We start from the raw sequence: 15,306 nt of genomic DNA, 5'->3' as shown, positions 1-15,306 counted from the left end.
TAACCCCAGGGTGGACTCTCGCTAGTCCTTCCAGTGCCCCAAGGGCCCCCGAGGTGGGGCTTGGATATGCATTCGAAGAGAATGTGTCTGATCCACCCTGGAAAGAGTTTCTAAGCTCCTGTTCACCAAAAACTGCACTGGGACTCTCCATGCGAGTGGTCTTTGAAATCTATGCCTTCTCTTGATACAGCGAAATTTGGCCTTGGAGTTCCAAGCTAAGCTAACGGTTCAAATCAAGCCTTTTATAGCTTACTGGTTTATCAGTTGGAGTAAAAGTTTTAATACTAAAGCATTTCTCTCTGAAACAAAGTATATTCAGTATCGTAAATGTTGCTGGTAGCCCTGTTTACACTCCTTTTGTGAATTTAACAGTTACTTTAAAAATCCTCTTTAGGGCCTCCCTGGTGGCGCAGTGGTTGAGAGTCCGCCTGCCGATGCAGGGGATGCGGGTTCGTGCCCCGGTCTGGGAGGATCCCATGTGCCGCGGAGCGGCTGGGCCCGTGAGCCATGGCTGCTGAGCCTGCGCGTCCGGAGCCTGTGCTCCGCAACGGGAGAGGCCACAACAGTGAGAGGCCCGCATACCACAAAAAAAAAAAAAAAAAAAAAAAAAAAAAAAAAAAAAATCCTCTTTAAATCTGTCTCACAGTGATGCCTGGTTATTAGCTTTGCTGGTTTCGGGTGCACATGCTGTGTGGGGTCCCCTGCACCCCTGCCTCACTAAGCGGCCCCTCTCCTTTCAGCCGTGAAGGAGGACAGACGCGCAGAGGCCAAGGCGGCGGTGGCGGCGGTGCCGAAGAAGGTGGCTCCTCCAGGCTCCTCGGGGGGCCTCAAGCAACCCTCGCCCAGAAGTCTCCTTCCAAAGAAGTCCCCTCCTTTTGTAAATGCGGCAGCAGCCAAACCGGCCATCAAAAAGTTGCCACCGGGGTTCAAGGGCACCATCCCCAAGAGGCCGTGGCTCTCGGCTGCCCCCTCCCCCTCGGGCAGCGCTCCCTCGGCCAAGCAGGCAAGGCTGGCACCTGTTGCTGCCACGTCTGCTTCCAGAAAGTTCCCCAGCTCCACTGCTTCGGTGGGCGCCATCAGGAAGCCTGGGACCACCTCGGTTCCCCTGGCCTCTCCAGCCCCGGGATGCCTGGGCCCCGCGCGCCCCGCCTCGTCACAGCCAAATTCTCAAATTCGGCAAAACATACGACGCTCCTTGAAGGAGATCTTGTGGAAAAGGTGGGCTGTTCCACTTTGTTTCTTATCTGTTAAAGTGGAAAGTTTTCCACGTAAAGGGTGGTTGTTTCACGATGGCCCTGCTGTTTATGAAAAATGTCCCATGTGGGACTTCCCTGGCGTCCAGTGGTTAAGACTCCACGCTTCCACTGCAGGGGGCACCGGGGTTCCATCCCTGGTTGGGGAGCTGAGATCCCATGTGGCATGGTAAGTGCAGCAGTTACCGTGGGGCTTTCTTCATTCCATCTAGAGTCACTGACGGCGATGACTTAATCATAACAGAAAATGAAGTAGGAAAAATTGCACTGCACCTCGAGAAGGAGATGTTTAACTTGTTCCGAGTCACAGACAGTCGGTACAAGAGCAAGTACCGCAGCCTCATGTTCAACCTCAAGGACCCCAACAACCAGGTGCGTGTCCGACCGTCAGGAGCTGGGGCAGTCCTGGCCAGGGGCTGCCCAGGCCTGGGTTAGGGCACTGGGTCCCCCTGCGGCTGCGGGTGAGTGGCATGCTGTTCCCGTGGGGCCAGGCGCTCGCCAGCTGAGGTTCTTGCCACCTGCGCGCCTGTGTGCCTGCCGGGGCCCACGCTGTCTGGATCGGCCTCTTGACCTCTTGCCTGTGTTTAGAAGCAGGGCACATACTCTTGACTTTCCATTTCGCCTTGTTAACCCCCTGGCAGAAGGGATTTCTTCTACCTTTGTCCCTAACACTGTACCTTCTTCAGTCAATTGTGTTTTCTGTGAAGTGGTCTTTGTAGCAGGGTTAGTGCGGTGGGATACTGGAGATGAGCTGCCCGAATTCAGGGCCCTTGTTCTCCAAGCATCGATGGGAGGCTCCGGGCCCTCGTCCTGCCGCGGGGCAGGGGCTTGCCTTGCTGCCCACCTCCACATCCTCTCTAGTATCTTAGAGGGTTTTGAACGAGTGAACAAGAGATGTTTGTTTACAGGGGCTCTTGCATCGTGTTCTGCGTGAAGAAATCTCTTTGGCAAAACTTGTGAGAATGAAGCCAGAAGAACTTGTCTCCAAAGGGCTTTCCATGTGGAAAGAGAGATCGTCAAATCCTGTGTGTGCCGACGGGAGAGGCGGCTGCGGATGCCAGAAGCCTGACACCAACGCCGCCCCCAACCCCACCCCAGAGTGAATTAATAGCCTGTTGGCGTGAGAGAGTCCCCTTGGGAAAGAAGGGCTAAGGGTTCACGTTTGTCTGTCTTTTTCATCTTAGGTGATGGAGTCCGGAACTAACTTGCATAATGAGACTAAGAAGCCGACCGTTAAACCGGAAACTATTCCCGATATGGAAGATTCTCCGCCAGTATCAGATTGTGATGTAAGCGTTTAGGATTTCCAGTGCTCACGAGAATTGACAAAGATGATCCCGTTCCAGGCGTTGTTAGGTGCCTGAATTACTGGGCAAGACACTGAGCTGACACAAGTGTGTGTAGTTGTATTGCTTCTCGAGGACTTGTATTCAGTAGTCCTTTTCCTCTTTTTTCAGTGGTTCTTAATCACGTGAGATGTTTTTTCCATGGGTGCTGCTAATTTGGAGAGGGGCTGGAAAAGAAATGACCTCCTCTGCTTCTTGTGCTTTAGGGACAGCAAGAATCGGTGCGGGCGGCCCCCGAGAGGAGCGCGGTACCGCTGCTGGGCCTTGGCGGCGGCACGCTGCAGGACACGACCGGGCAGCACCGCACGCACCTCTTTGACCGGAACTGTAAGATCTGCACAGGTGAGCAGATCTGGGGGGAGACTGTGGAGACCCTTCTCAGGATGGCTGCATTCAAACCAAGTCACATAGTGGAAAGGCTAGAATCGTTTCTTCAAGCCTAGGAAGTGACCCCCTACCTTTATAGTGTTGTTGTTTTAAAGCAGTGATCGTCTGTCTACCCATGGGAAGCCTTTGCTCTCGAATGTGTGGGACTTCATGATGAAGGCCTGCCTTCTGTTCTCCAGGTCAGGTTCCATCGTCGGAAGATGAGCCAGCTCCGCAAAGACAAAAGTGGTCAACTTCTGCCAAGAAGGAGGACTCAAAGTCCAAGCGTGACAGCTCTGCCTCTGAGCCTGCTCTCAGCTCAGCCGATGATGCGGCCCCAGAAACTCTGCCTGAAAACACCTTGGAGCCAGACCTGGAAAGCCCTGCTCGCGCCCATTTGGAGGGAAAGTCCCTCCCGGTGCCTCCAGGGGATGGCCACCCCGAGCCCTCCGCCCTGGAAGGCGCCCCCTGTCCGGCCCCTGGTGGCGGCGCAGTGCTCACCACAGTCACGGTGTCCGGCCGAGACCCCAGGACTGCACCAGGCAGGCCGAGCACGGGCACGGCTCCCTCGGCAGCCCGCCCAGGCCGCGCCCACCCAGCAGAGCCCCGACAGGATGTCCCAAAGCCTCTGCCGACTTCCGTGACGGTGCCCAAGTCCATCTTGGTCAAGCCGTCCACGTTGCCCGAGCCCAGATACCTGCTGTCGGTCCCGCCGTCGCCAAGCATCAGGTGCTGCCCCCGTGTGTGGTCTGAGCAGCTGAGCTGTGGCCTTTCTTTCAGATGAAGAGAAGGAGCAGTAATGAGTGATTCAGTCGTTCGGCTCAGAAATCCACCCAGATATACAACTCTCCTCAATTTTCTATTTTAGAAAGGCGTTTTTTTAAAGCTTCAGTTTTAGGATGACTAATGATCACCTTAGACATATAGTTGTTGAAAACTGGAATTTGAATTTACAGCCATCCAGTTTATTGCCTATATAGTTTATATTTCTTTGACCAGAATGTGTTCATATCATTATGATGAAGGTAATTAATTTGAAAAAGTAAGCTATCAAAACTTGCAGGAGGGCTTCCCTGGTGGCGCAGTGGTTGAGAGTCCGCCTGCCGACGCAGGGGACACGGGTTCGTGCCCCAGTCCGGGAAGATCCCACATGCCACGGAGCGGCTGGGCCCGTGAGCCATGGCTGCTGAGCCTGTGCTCCGCAACGGGAGAGGCCACAGCAGTGATAGGCCCACGTACCACAAAAAAAAAAAAAAACTTGCAGGAATTCACTTTGCTTTTATAAACACGTGAAATAAATAAATAAATAAATAAATCTTGGGGATTCTTTGGGCAGAGAAAGATTCACGTATTTTCTGTGGTTCTGTTTTACAGCATCTCGGAGTCCCAGTCCCCTCCAGAAGGAGATACCACCCTCTTTTTGTCTCAACTCAGCACCATATGGAAAGAATTCATTAACATGCAGAGTGTAGCGAAGTTTGTCACTAAGGCGTTTCCTGTCTCTGGATATTTTGATTATCTCAGTGAGGTTAGAACCAGGAGGGAGAGAAGTGTGTGTGTGTGCATGTGCGTGCACGCGCGCGTTTTCCAAAGGCACTCTGATCCGGCGCTGGAGTCAGGCGTGTGACCACCTTCCTGCTGAGTGTCTGGACGCACAAGCACCTCTGAAGGCAAAATAAGGGTTGCCGGGCCGAGTCAGCAGGTTACGCAGTTTGGACAGTGGCGAAAATTCAAATGAGAAATCAGACCCTCCCTCTTTTCTGAAAAAGCTGAAGCTTGTCTTCCTTCTCCCTCTGTTCCGCTAGAGCTTGTGCAAAAGCTGGGTGTGCATGTGCCCACTGCAGGTGTGGCCAGACACGCGTGACCTGCCCTGGTGTGGAGGGGCACACGTGACAGGTCTTTTATTTTTCAAAATTAACGAAACAGCACTAGCACTTCAGACTTAAGAAAGAGTGCTCAGTCTCTTCTGAGACATACCTGGATCTTTCCTGTATGTGTATGTTCCTAAAAGACAACAGTAACACACTTTGCTAAATGTCATCCTATTTAGCAGAAGCTTATCCTCCTACCACCCTTGGGTTTGGTCACTCATAATCCCGGATGTTAGTCAACTAAGCAACATTTGACACAGTTATTGCCGCTGTGTTTGGGATAGTTGCAGTTGTCTTAGTTGTGAATCTCGGGTAGTTTGGGGTCTGTCTCTGTGACGGCCACGGTTCCACCGGCCATTGAATCAGAGCTCATTTCACTTAGGACCTGCCCGACACAATTCACATCGGCGGACGGATTGCCCCGAAGACAGTCTGGGATTACGTCGGCAAACTCAGGTCTTCGGTGTCTAAGGTACCTGCCCACAGTCTGACCTCTGCACCCAAGGAAGAAGGGGTTTGTTTACCCACGGCTCTTTTTTGACGTCTCATCTTGCGCGTTAATACTTGAAATGTCTCTAGTTGGTGAGATGTTTGCAGGTGGACGTTGAAGTTGATAGCTGGCTAACCTGTGAAGGGGGGTCTGAGTAGCATGACGGTGGAAGCTTTGTGAAAGCGCATGTGTGGTTCAGAGTTAGAAATACAGATGCTGTGTCCCTTGTCTGAGCTGATGGAGGAGAGGTCGGGGGAGGCGGCTGGGCTGGAGTCTGTGAACCGCTGAGATGCGGACGCAGCTGTGTGTCTGCGTGTGCAGTGCTCTTTGGGGGAGGGGCTCTGGTTTTCACTGGGGTCACAGAAGGGTTACGACCCTGGTCTAGTTCAGCCCTCCCGTTTCGGAGCTGCGGGCAGCTCATCGCACGCTTAGTGGTCACTTAGCTCTGTGTCAGACGCTGCCCCAGACTGGCCCTGCACACAGAGTACCCCATCAGTACGAGAGCCCCAGGAGGTGGGCTCTGTGTTGAGGACGGTGGGGCTAAGTAGTTTTAAAGCAAGTCCTCCGAAACCAAGATCAAACCCAGCAGTCTTGAGACTTGGTCCTGTGTCCTCTTCAGCAGCTCATTGTTCTGATGTGTTGGGCAGCAGGGCTGTGACAGTCAGAATCAGGGCTGGTCGCTTCTCTCCTCGCTTCCCTCCTGCTTTGGGGGCTTAGGTGCAAGGAGAAGGGGCTGCCTTTCCGAGTGGCCGCAGGTCAATGCTCCCCGCCCTCTGTTTGTTGCAGGAGCTGTGTCTGATCCGCTTCCACCCCGCGACGGAGGAGGAGGAGGTGGCCTACATGTCTCTGTACTCCTATTTCAGTAGCCGCGGCCGCTTCGGCGTCGTGGTAAACAACAGCAGGCACGTCAAGGACTTCTACCTGATCCCGCTGAGCGCCGCGGACCCCGTCCCCTCCAAACTCCTGCCCTTTGAGGGACCAGGTAGGCCCCAGGCTTCCGCCCACACGTCCCCCCGACGCCCTGCGGAGTCCGTCCCAGCGAGCTGCGTGCCTCACCCAGACCCGGCCTTTGGCAGCGGAACTTGGGAACAGGGGTGAAGCAGCGGATAGTGGAGGGGGCACGGGAGGTCCCCTGAGGAAGGTGTGCATTGTCTTAGAAAAGTCCTGTGAAGAGGGACAACCCTGTCCGGAGCCCGCCCGCCTGGCATGAGCAGGGTGTTGCTGGCAGGGGCTGGGCAGTGCCGGGAGGGCGGGGCCTGGGCCTGGCCTGCGGGCTTGGCTCCTTGCAGGCGTCAGGCAGAGCCTCTTGGCTGCAGGCATTCGTTTTGAGGAGAAACGAAAAATAGCGTTGAGAGACAGGAACTAGTTCTAGAAATAGTCACTTTGAAATCTGCTGCTCGAATGCGTGTCTTTGGCAGACCACGTTTTGGTCACTCATTCCTTAGAAAGTGCTGCTTCTAAAGAATTATTTCCAGGCTGACCAGGAAGAAAGTTCAGGCTTCTCAAGGGAGCTAAGGGTGATTCCAAGGGGGGCGTGGTCTCTGGGGACCCAACTCCCCTTAACCCTGAGAAGTTGACGGGACTTAAGTCTCGCCTAAATGGGAGTGTCTCCTTGTCCATGGCGCCCCCAAAACGGCTAAGCCTAAAAGATGCTGAGTGTAACCCGCGGTGAGGGCTCTTGAAGCACCTGCTTCTACAGGCAGTAGCTACGCCCGCGCCCGGCGCCTCCGTGTCCATGGCCAGCGCCCCTGCCGCGGCCAGGCACTTACGCGCCCCGGCAGCTCTGCGGCTGGGCCCAGCGTCCTGGTCGGTCCCCGTGACCACAGGGCTCGTGTCCCCTGACACAACACACGGAACTGTCTCAGTGCCAAACACGTTAGAAGCCAAGCTCTCCGGGGGGCTGTCCCACTCCTCGCGCTAAAGCGGTGCCGCCTGACGGGCAGCAGGGAGGGCTGTGGCCGAGGTTCTTGGCGGGCAGCTCCCGGGGCGCCGGCCAGCTCCCTGGACGCCGTGTTCCCGAGGCAGCGGTGACGGTGGTGAAGCCGACTTCCCGATACCGTGAAGAGCCTCCAGTCAGTCACAAGGGCGGAAGCCTGTGCGGGGCCTAGTGTGAGCGTAGATCCTGTGACACGCACACTCTGCACGTCTGTAGCAGCGGGACCTGGGAGGTGACGAAGCCCTGTTTCACCCATGTTGGAGCCCCTCTCACGGCTCCACCTGCAGAGCCCGCGATGGGGTCTTGCCTGACACCGTCCCGGTGCACCTTGTCACACGAGCAGGGGGCTGCCAGGTTCGGGGCCACACACAGACCCTGAGGGGGGCAGAGGTGGACGAGGTCAGGCGTGGTGAGGAGGCAGGGGCGCGGGGGCCACCGAGGAAGCCCCCGGTCGGAGCCGCGGCGGGAGCTGGTGCAGTGCTGGGTTGGGGCCCGGCTGGCAGAGGGAGGGGGCCGCGCTGGGTGTTCCGGGGTGACACGGGGACAAGGAAGGCTGGGCAGGGCGCCCACCTCATCTGCTAAGTGACCACACTTGATGACCAGCGGAGTGGACATCGCTCCTCCACCTGCATTGCCAAGGCTGTCACTTCCTGAAGGGGATGCTCAAAAGCCTGCAGGTGTTCCTCCACAATAGAGAACGAATGTTTCATTAAAATAAAGTAGTAGGAGGGGTTTTGGAAACGTGATTGTACGGGAAATTTTACCATAAACTTTTAAAGACTTTGTTTTTCAATCGAAGGGCTTCTAAATCTCAGCTTGTTTAATTTAGTATATATGTTTTTAATTCTAAGGGCTTTATTCACGGAAGGAAGAGCAGTCAGATGGGACGCTGGGCCTAGGCCAGGGTGCCCGGCCCTCCCGAGGGGGTGGGGGGCGCCTGTCGAGGGCCCTCGGGCATCTAAGGTGTGGACCACCCTGAGCAGAGGACAGGGACCTGCCTTCCGAGGCACTGCCGGGAGAGGGCCATTCTCTTAGGCTGGCTCCATCCGTGGTGTCTGCCTTCTGTCCTCACTCTTAACTGCTTCCTGAACAGCAGACCGTTTCCGTGACTTGCAGTATTGTCAGATAAAAGCACGTCTTCAGTTTCTGCGTGTCTTCCTGCGTAGCTGTGTACAGATGTTGTAATCAAAGGCAAAATGGTGCTGAATGGAAAGTGCTTCTCTCTCCTTTGAAATCAATGAATATTTCATGGAAACTGGCCATTGTTTGTCTGAATTTGAACCATTTGGTAGCTCTTGGTGCCCATCCAGGTGCACTGTGAGGGAGGACTGTCTCCACCTTGCTTTGCCTCAGCCGACGCCAGTGTGCTTCTGGCTGTGCAGGCGGCGGTGCTGCGCTGGGGGCGCCTGGACACGGGCGGGCGGACGGACGGATGGACGACGCTCTCCTCACTGGGACGCGGAGCCCTGGCTTTGCTCAGGTCTTAGGGACCCAAGAGTGGGAGCGGGCGAAGTCTGCATGGGAGCCGAGTGTGGCGGGCGGGCAGCTGCTTCTCCCTGTATTTGCTGGGTCTCTGCCCAAGTCCTCTTTGAGGATGTTTGTTGCTAACTCTAGCACAGTTTCTGTTCCCGCAGGTGTGGACGTTTTGTCTTGTCGGACTCAGACCATAAAAAGGTGTTCACTGTAAATACTGAAGAGTGGAGCATGCCAGGTTGATTTAGGGGTAAAAGCCTCATTTGATAGTTGGGCAGCTTTCAGCTGGTTTATTAATTAAAACTAAACCTCGTCTCCCGCTGTGCCACGTCCAAGGTGCATGGGGGCTGCTTCCCCCGCGGCCCTGTTGCTGACACACCCGGACACAGATCCTGGTTTGGGTCTTGGCTCAGGAAATCCACACACACCTTTTCAGCTGTCCCTCGTCCCTGGGTTTGTCCACTTCTCTCTTTGTACGGGTGGTCTGGGGCTGACCCGTTCTTTCACCGTGAAGACTCGGGGACCTACATGCAGCTAGGAAGGCTCGTTTCAACCACACGGGACATTGTGGACACGTTTGCTCCCGCAGTTCGGAGGGGGTCGGGCAGGGGTGCCGACACCCCGGTGCTCAGTCTGACCAGTACCCCTTGTCTGGAAATGATAGTTCAGTGGCCTCCCACCTAGTTCTCATCTACTTGATGAGTCATAAGCCTCACCACTACCCTCAAAGGGAGGTCGGTAAGTAAGCACCCCCCTTGTAACCATGGGACAGAGGCCCTGTGCGGAGCCGGCGCGGCGCCCCGGACCCCCAGAGGGAGCCCTGTCTCTGCACACAGCCAGCGTGCTCACTGCTGCTGCGCCGTCTCGGGGCGCCCTTTCCTCTCCAGGGGTCACACTCAACAGTGGGCGCGCCCACAGGGGCCCCAGGCAGAAAATGGGGCCTTCGGGGGAAAGCTGCCCCTGCCACCGCCCCAGTGGTAGTAGCCCTTTGACTGTGTCCAGCGTGCCCTTGCCAGGCGCCTGTCGTGAGGGTGCGGAGCGGGGTGGAGCCAGACGTGCCCTCACCTCCCTGAAGGTCACTGCCGAGACCCCGGTAGCACTGTGAATCATATTCTTCCACGAGTCAGTCATCTCCACGGTGCTAGTTACATTTCAAGTCTCCATGCAGCCATAACGTGCACAGGTGAAGTAGAGAAGGTTTGACTGCTTCAAAAACAGCCCAATTCAAATGTCAAATCCTGGGGAAGATTAGTGGGGAAATGCATAACTAACACTCCTCCAACTCTGGAGCTTTATTAGATCGCTTACGGGTGTGTGTAGATGAAGTAGTTGAGAGCTGAAAGCATTTAAAAATACTAGCTGCTTAGTTAGATGCTGGTCTCCAGGGAGTTTACTGTTTTCGAAACAAATGTAAATGTTAAGTAATTGAATGCTACCCTCAGCTGTGATGCCTGTGACCGCAAAGGGTAGAGTCTAGAGAATTTTGCCAAGTCTGGGGTGTATCCTTTTTGTTAGGAGGCATATAAAGCTGTTGCCAGTTGTAGGGCTGGCACACCTCCCGAGGACAGGACCCCATCTCCCTGGATTTAACGCAGTGCCTTAGCCTCCACACACAGCATCTTTGACCTGAAACGTGATTCATGCCGCAAGCCCTGGTGTTGGCACCTTAGAGGTTTAGCTCTTCACAGGTAGCATAGCCCATCTGCATTGAGGACAGTGAGGACAGTCGTGGGCCCTGGGCTGCTGAGAGGACGCCCCCGGCCAGGGCTCCCCAGCCCTCCCCGCCCCCGCCCGCGTGGCCGAGCACATTCCTCTGCTGCTCCTGCTCACGGGGCTGGCCAACGCTCCAGCGTGTGGCTCGGCTGGGGACCTGTTCTGCCAGCTCTGGGGCCGTGTCGGTGACAGTCGGTCCAGAGAGGGCCACGAGAGCCAGTTGAGCTATTGACTATGCCCCAGACTGGATATCAGTGAGCTGTAAATTATTCAGTAAGTGGCTGTTACAGCGAGTGAGAGATTTACTATTTTAAGTTAAAATAATTCATTTTGATTAGAAAGCGAACTTGATAGAGCATCTTTCACATCTGAGCAGAACCATCTGGATGCCATGCTCAGTGCAGTGGGCCTGGCCTTCCTGTGTCCACGCCGTCCTTTGCCCAGCTCCTCCTTCCCCTGAGTCACCACTGTCATTAGAAGGGCAGGCAGAGGACATTCTGGAAGCCATTCCTCTTACCATGAGTGGGTGTCTTCATGGGCACCTCAGCCCTTGAATGTCAGCCTGTGAAACGAGGCGCTGAGCACAGTGGGGAGGGGCGCCAGCAGTACCTCGCCGATCCATGCGGATGCTGGGCCAGCCCAGCTCCCCCTGGCATGCCAGGTCTTCCTCCTCCTCGGGGGCGGGACGGGACATCCGCCACCCTCGTGCTCGGCATGTCACCCCATCTCTGTTGGAATTTAGGAAGGGTGACAGGCGCTCAGAACTACACAATGGGTGTCTAGGGACAACTCTTTGATCTGTGATCAACTTCAAATCACAGAAAGAATAGGAAAAACAGTGCTGATTTTCTTTTTTAGTGAGTCAACAAAAAATATATAGCATGAATGTCTTTTACACAATAGTGATTTATGTGTAAATTGAGTTTATACAATTTGATTAATTTAAAATATGCTGTTGAAACAAAATTTTGGTGCCGTGTTTATCGTTTCTCCCTAACTTACTGATCTGTGACGTGGGCTTCTCTGTTCCCCTGTTGGTATTCCAGGTTTGTTATTACTGTGAGGGTGGCGGAGCCGTACAGAAACAGTAGCATTCCTGGTCCAGTGCACCACAATCCAGAATGTGTGGACCAAGAATTTGTTAAGAAATCATTATGTTTTAAGAACTGTGCAATGTTCTGAAATTCCCAGCGTGTTCTCCACGTGGTGTGTCCTCTGTTGCCCCTGTCCTGAACACCTTTGGGCTTTAAGCCGCACGTCCTGTGTTGACAGAGACCTGAGCGTTCGGTAGCTTTTGAGAAGTTACTGGTCATTGAATGTCTTTCTAAACCTGCAAGAACATTTGTTTTAGGCAGTTTGGTCAGCATCACTTTTCCCATCAATTGTCACTTTGACACCAGTGACTCATGAACTTACCGAAGGGCGTGTGCTATATCGATCCGTATAATTTTGTTGATCATTATAATTGAGTTGTAGAATTGGTCCTTAATTGAACCTTTAATTTTAGTATGAATAGCTTAATTTACATATTGCAGCTCATAAGTTAAAGTCGAAAGGGGGTGCTGCCTTCCTGATTTGTAGCAAGAGGCAAATGAAGGTACACGGCTAAGAGTTTGTTTAGAAAACATCCTGGTACGTACAGGCTTCACTCCCAGTAGGTGAACGGCCTGGAGTGTGTGCGTGCTGGCCTTCCCCACCTCCCCCAGCGCGCCTCTACCCTAGCGTTGTGTATAATTGAAAACCTGTAATAATTTTAGCACTGGGCGAATGCGCGTGTGCATTGGGCCCTTGGTTTTGTGGTCTGTGGGCCCGTCAGGCTGGGCAGGTGCGCGGTGCAGTCTGCGTCTTTTGCGGCCGGTCTTCGAACACTTGGTTCTATTTTGCCACAGAATTTCCCCCTCCTCCTCCCTGTGGAAACCATCCCCCCGCTGCCCTTCACACCCAGAGTTGACCCCTGAAGGACAAAAGCTACAATTCGATTCTAAAATTTGCACAACTGTTTTGCTTTTTAGGTCTTGAGTCACCGCGTCCAAACATAATACTGGGGTTAGTAATCTGCCAAAAAATACAGCGGCCTTCAAATGCTGGCAAATTAGACAAGACAGAGGAGAAGCGGCCCCGTATTCAGACACAAGAAGAAATGGATGCCGTCCACCCCAGAATGCCAGCAGCCCTGCTCCCTGAGAAGAAGCCCCGCAAGTACCCGCTGCGCCCAGGGAACGCGGCTGTGAGCACCACACCCCCGGGGTCTCCCCCACCCCCAGCCCCTCCTCCAGAAGCACCAGGTGCGCCGGCCTCATCTTCCGGGTTACAGATACCGTCGTCGCTCAAACCAGGAGCCACGAACACTGTCACAGCATCACCCGCGTCAGTGACGGTTGTGGTGGCCGCTTCCTCTGTCACTTCCTCTTCTTCACCCCTAGAATATATCCTGCAGACTCTCTTCGGGAAGAAGAAGGCGTTTGACACCCCCACCGAAGAGCCTGCCGAGTCGGCCCCAGCCCCCCACCAAGACTCGAGAGCCAAAGCCGGCGGCGGGGTGCCGTCGGCGCTTCTGCTGGACCCAATTGTCCAGCAGTTTGGTCAGCTCTCCAAAGACAGAGCTCTGGAGGAGGAGGAAGACGACAGGCCGTATGACCCCGAGGAAGAGTACGGTCCTGAGAGAGCCTTGGACACTCAGCTCGGAGACCGCGGGAGACGCCAGGACGCGGACAAGGCCGCGGAGGCAGCTGAGCGGGAGGAGGTGGCCTATGACCCGGAGGACGAGACGATCCTAGAAGAAGCCAAAGTGACCGTGGACGACCTGCCCACCAGAATGTGTGTGGACGCGCACGGCGGGCCTGGCCTGCAGGCGCCCTCCCTGGCCGAGCGGCAGCAGATGATAGAGGAGCTCACCAAGCAGATCGAGGAGCAGCAGAAGCAGGTGGAGGAGCAGGAGGAGGCGCTCAGGCAGCAGAGGGCGGCCGTCGGGGCCTCCATGGCCCACTTCTCCGTGTCGGACGCGCTCATGTCGCCGCCGCCGCCCAAGCCCGCGCTGCTGCTGCAGGAGCCGCAGGCCGCGGCCAAGGCGGCCGCGCCCCCCGCTGGCAGCCAGGCCCCGGGCCCGAGCGCCGAGGCGCGGCTGAGCCGGGACCCGCGTCAGGCCCGGCGGCTGGCCACGGAGAGCAACGAGAGCGAGGCCGCGCCCCGAGGCCCCCGCCGGCCAGAGTAGCGCCCGGAGGGGCCGCTGCTCCCCCGGGGCCACTTCCAGCCCAGGAGGAGCCAGAGTCAGCCCCTCCACCGTGGGCTCCGGGCGAAGAGGCCCCACTGCCGGCCAAGCAGGACGGCCCCCTGCGCGAGCCCACAGAAAGCCCGGGGCCTGCGGGCGCGGAGGGCGCGGCCAGGCCTGCCCGGAAGGTGCTGCTGCCCACGCTGCAGGGCACCTCCTTCCAGCCCCTCTTCCCTTGGCAGCACGACGGCCAGACCTTCCACCCTCCCGGAAGAAGGGATTCTTTCTCGGGTCCAGTGTACGCCTGTCAGGAAAAACCTCTGGGCTCTTGCCAGTACGAGGATCCGAGAAATGCTCGGTTTCCCAAAAAACGTGACTCCCTGGCAGCTGAAACCGAAAGAGACAGAGAGCCACAGCCCAGGCCGGCTGAGGGGGCCGGCACGTTCCCCACCGCAGCAGAGAAAGGGGGGCCTCTGCCCCAGTTCCGAGGCCAGCGGGAGCCTGCACCGCGCGTTCTTGGGATGTCGGGCCTTCACGGCCCCAATTTCACAGGCCCACGGGGGCCAGTCCCTCCGATCTCGGAAGAGAATTCTAATAACGATGGGCCGAGAGGGGGGCCTCCACCAGGCAGATTCGGGCCCCCAAGCGGGCCCATCCCTTCTTTGTTCTCAGGGCCACACGGGCCACCTCCCTACAGGGATGGGAGGGTCCCACCCGTCTCCCACGTGGGCGGGCCCAGGGGAGCAGGGCCGCCTCCATTTGGAGACCGCAAGGACCCCCACGGGGAGAAGAGGGAGTTCCCGGAGGCCCCGTACGGTGAGGCCTCGGGCCCCCCTGGCCAGAGCGAGGGGCCCGAGCAGGCCCCGTTCCTGGGAAACGGGCACCGCGCCTTTCCAGTTCGGGGGCCAGAGGAGGCCTCTGCTGTCACAGTTCAAAGGACCCCGAGGTGGCCCTCCTCCCCCTCAGTTCAGAGGTCAGAGAGGCCCCCACCGCGGGCCACTTTGTGGGCCCGAGGGGGCACACCCTGGGCACTTTGAAGGCCCAATGGGCCAAGCTCCTGGATTCGTGCCGGGACCCAGGGGGATGCAGCCTCAGCGGTTCGAAGAGCAGAGGGTCCACTCGCCACCCAGGTTCACCGGCCAGAGGGCACCGGCGCCCTTGCCCTTTGGGGGGTCCCGGGGGGGCCACTCCCTTCCCGGAGAAGAGCGAATCGGTGCTTCCACACTTCCACTGCCAGGGCCCGGCCACCCCAGAGCCAAGCCGGCGCCCCTGCTGCAGAACCTTCTGGACTTGAGAAATTACTGTAATTTTGTGTGTGATTATTTCTTACAAAATTTCACACCTTTACAATTCTGACACTTTTTAAATAAAAACAAAATAAGAAGTCTTTAACATGTCCATTTGAATGTACTGAAATGGGAAAGTATCTACAAGAGCATATTGCTTTTCAGAGTATAAAGTTATCTTTTCTCATAACTTGACTGTTGTAAATTTTAAGGGAGTTTAGTGGACCTCAGAGCCATACCTTTCCTGACATCTTCTCATCTGTGATACCTGTTTCCAGAAGCTAACTTCACAGGGTTCGGGGCAGGCGGCCGCGTGTTTCTGTGCATGGCTGTGTCAGCTCGTCTCTGGAATGTTGAGAAACAC

The 15,306-nt window shown here is 56.0% G+C and overlaps 1 protein-coding gene across 1 annotated transcript in view; it reads left to right on the top strand.

Moving 5' to 3' along the window:
* LOC307053204 (death-inducer obliterator 1-like) overlaps positions 1–14,997 on the top strand; it is a gene marked incomplete at its 5' end in the record, with an annotated part of 29,715 nt that extends 14,718 nt beyond the window's left edge. Inside the window, 13 exon segments of the mRNA XM_079704552.1 lie at positions 741–1,218; positions 1,466–1,625; positions 2,162–2,278; positions 2,438–2,542; positions 2,806–2,941; positions 3,166–3,694; positions 4,340–4,493; positions 5,219–5,308; positions 6,113–6,308; positions 12,461–13,636; positions 13,639–14,533; positions 14,535–14,823; positions 14,825–14,997. Coding sequence (XP_079560678.1) covers positions 741–1,218; positions 1,466–1,625; positions 2,162–2,278; positions 2,438–2,542; positions 2,806–2,941; positions 3,166–3,694; positions 4,340–4,493; positions 5,219–5,308; positions 6,113–6,308; positions 12,461–13,636; positions 13,639–14,533; positions 14,535–14,823; positions 14,825–14,950 — 4,451 coding nt within the window. The 3' untranslated portion in view covers positions 14,951–14,997.
* Between the last annotated feature and the right edge of the window lie 309 nt (positions 14,998–15,306).

This window comes from Hyperoodon ampullatus (genome assembly GCF_949752795.1).
Source record: "Hyperoodon ampullatus genome assembly, chromosome: 5".
Classification (NCBI taxonomy): Eukaryota; Metazoa; Chordata; class Mammalia; order Artiodactyla; family Ziphiidae; genus Hyperoodon; species Hyperoodon ampullatus.
Note: the sequence above shows the minus strand (reverse complement) of the source record. Positions and strands in the feature narration are given on the sequence as shown.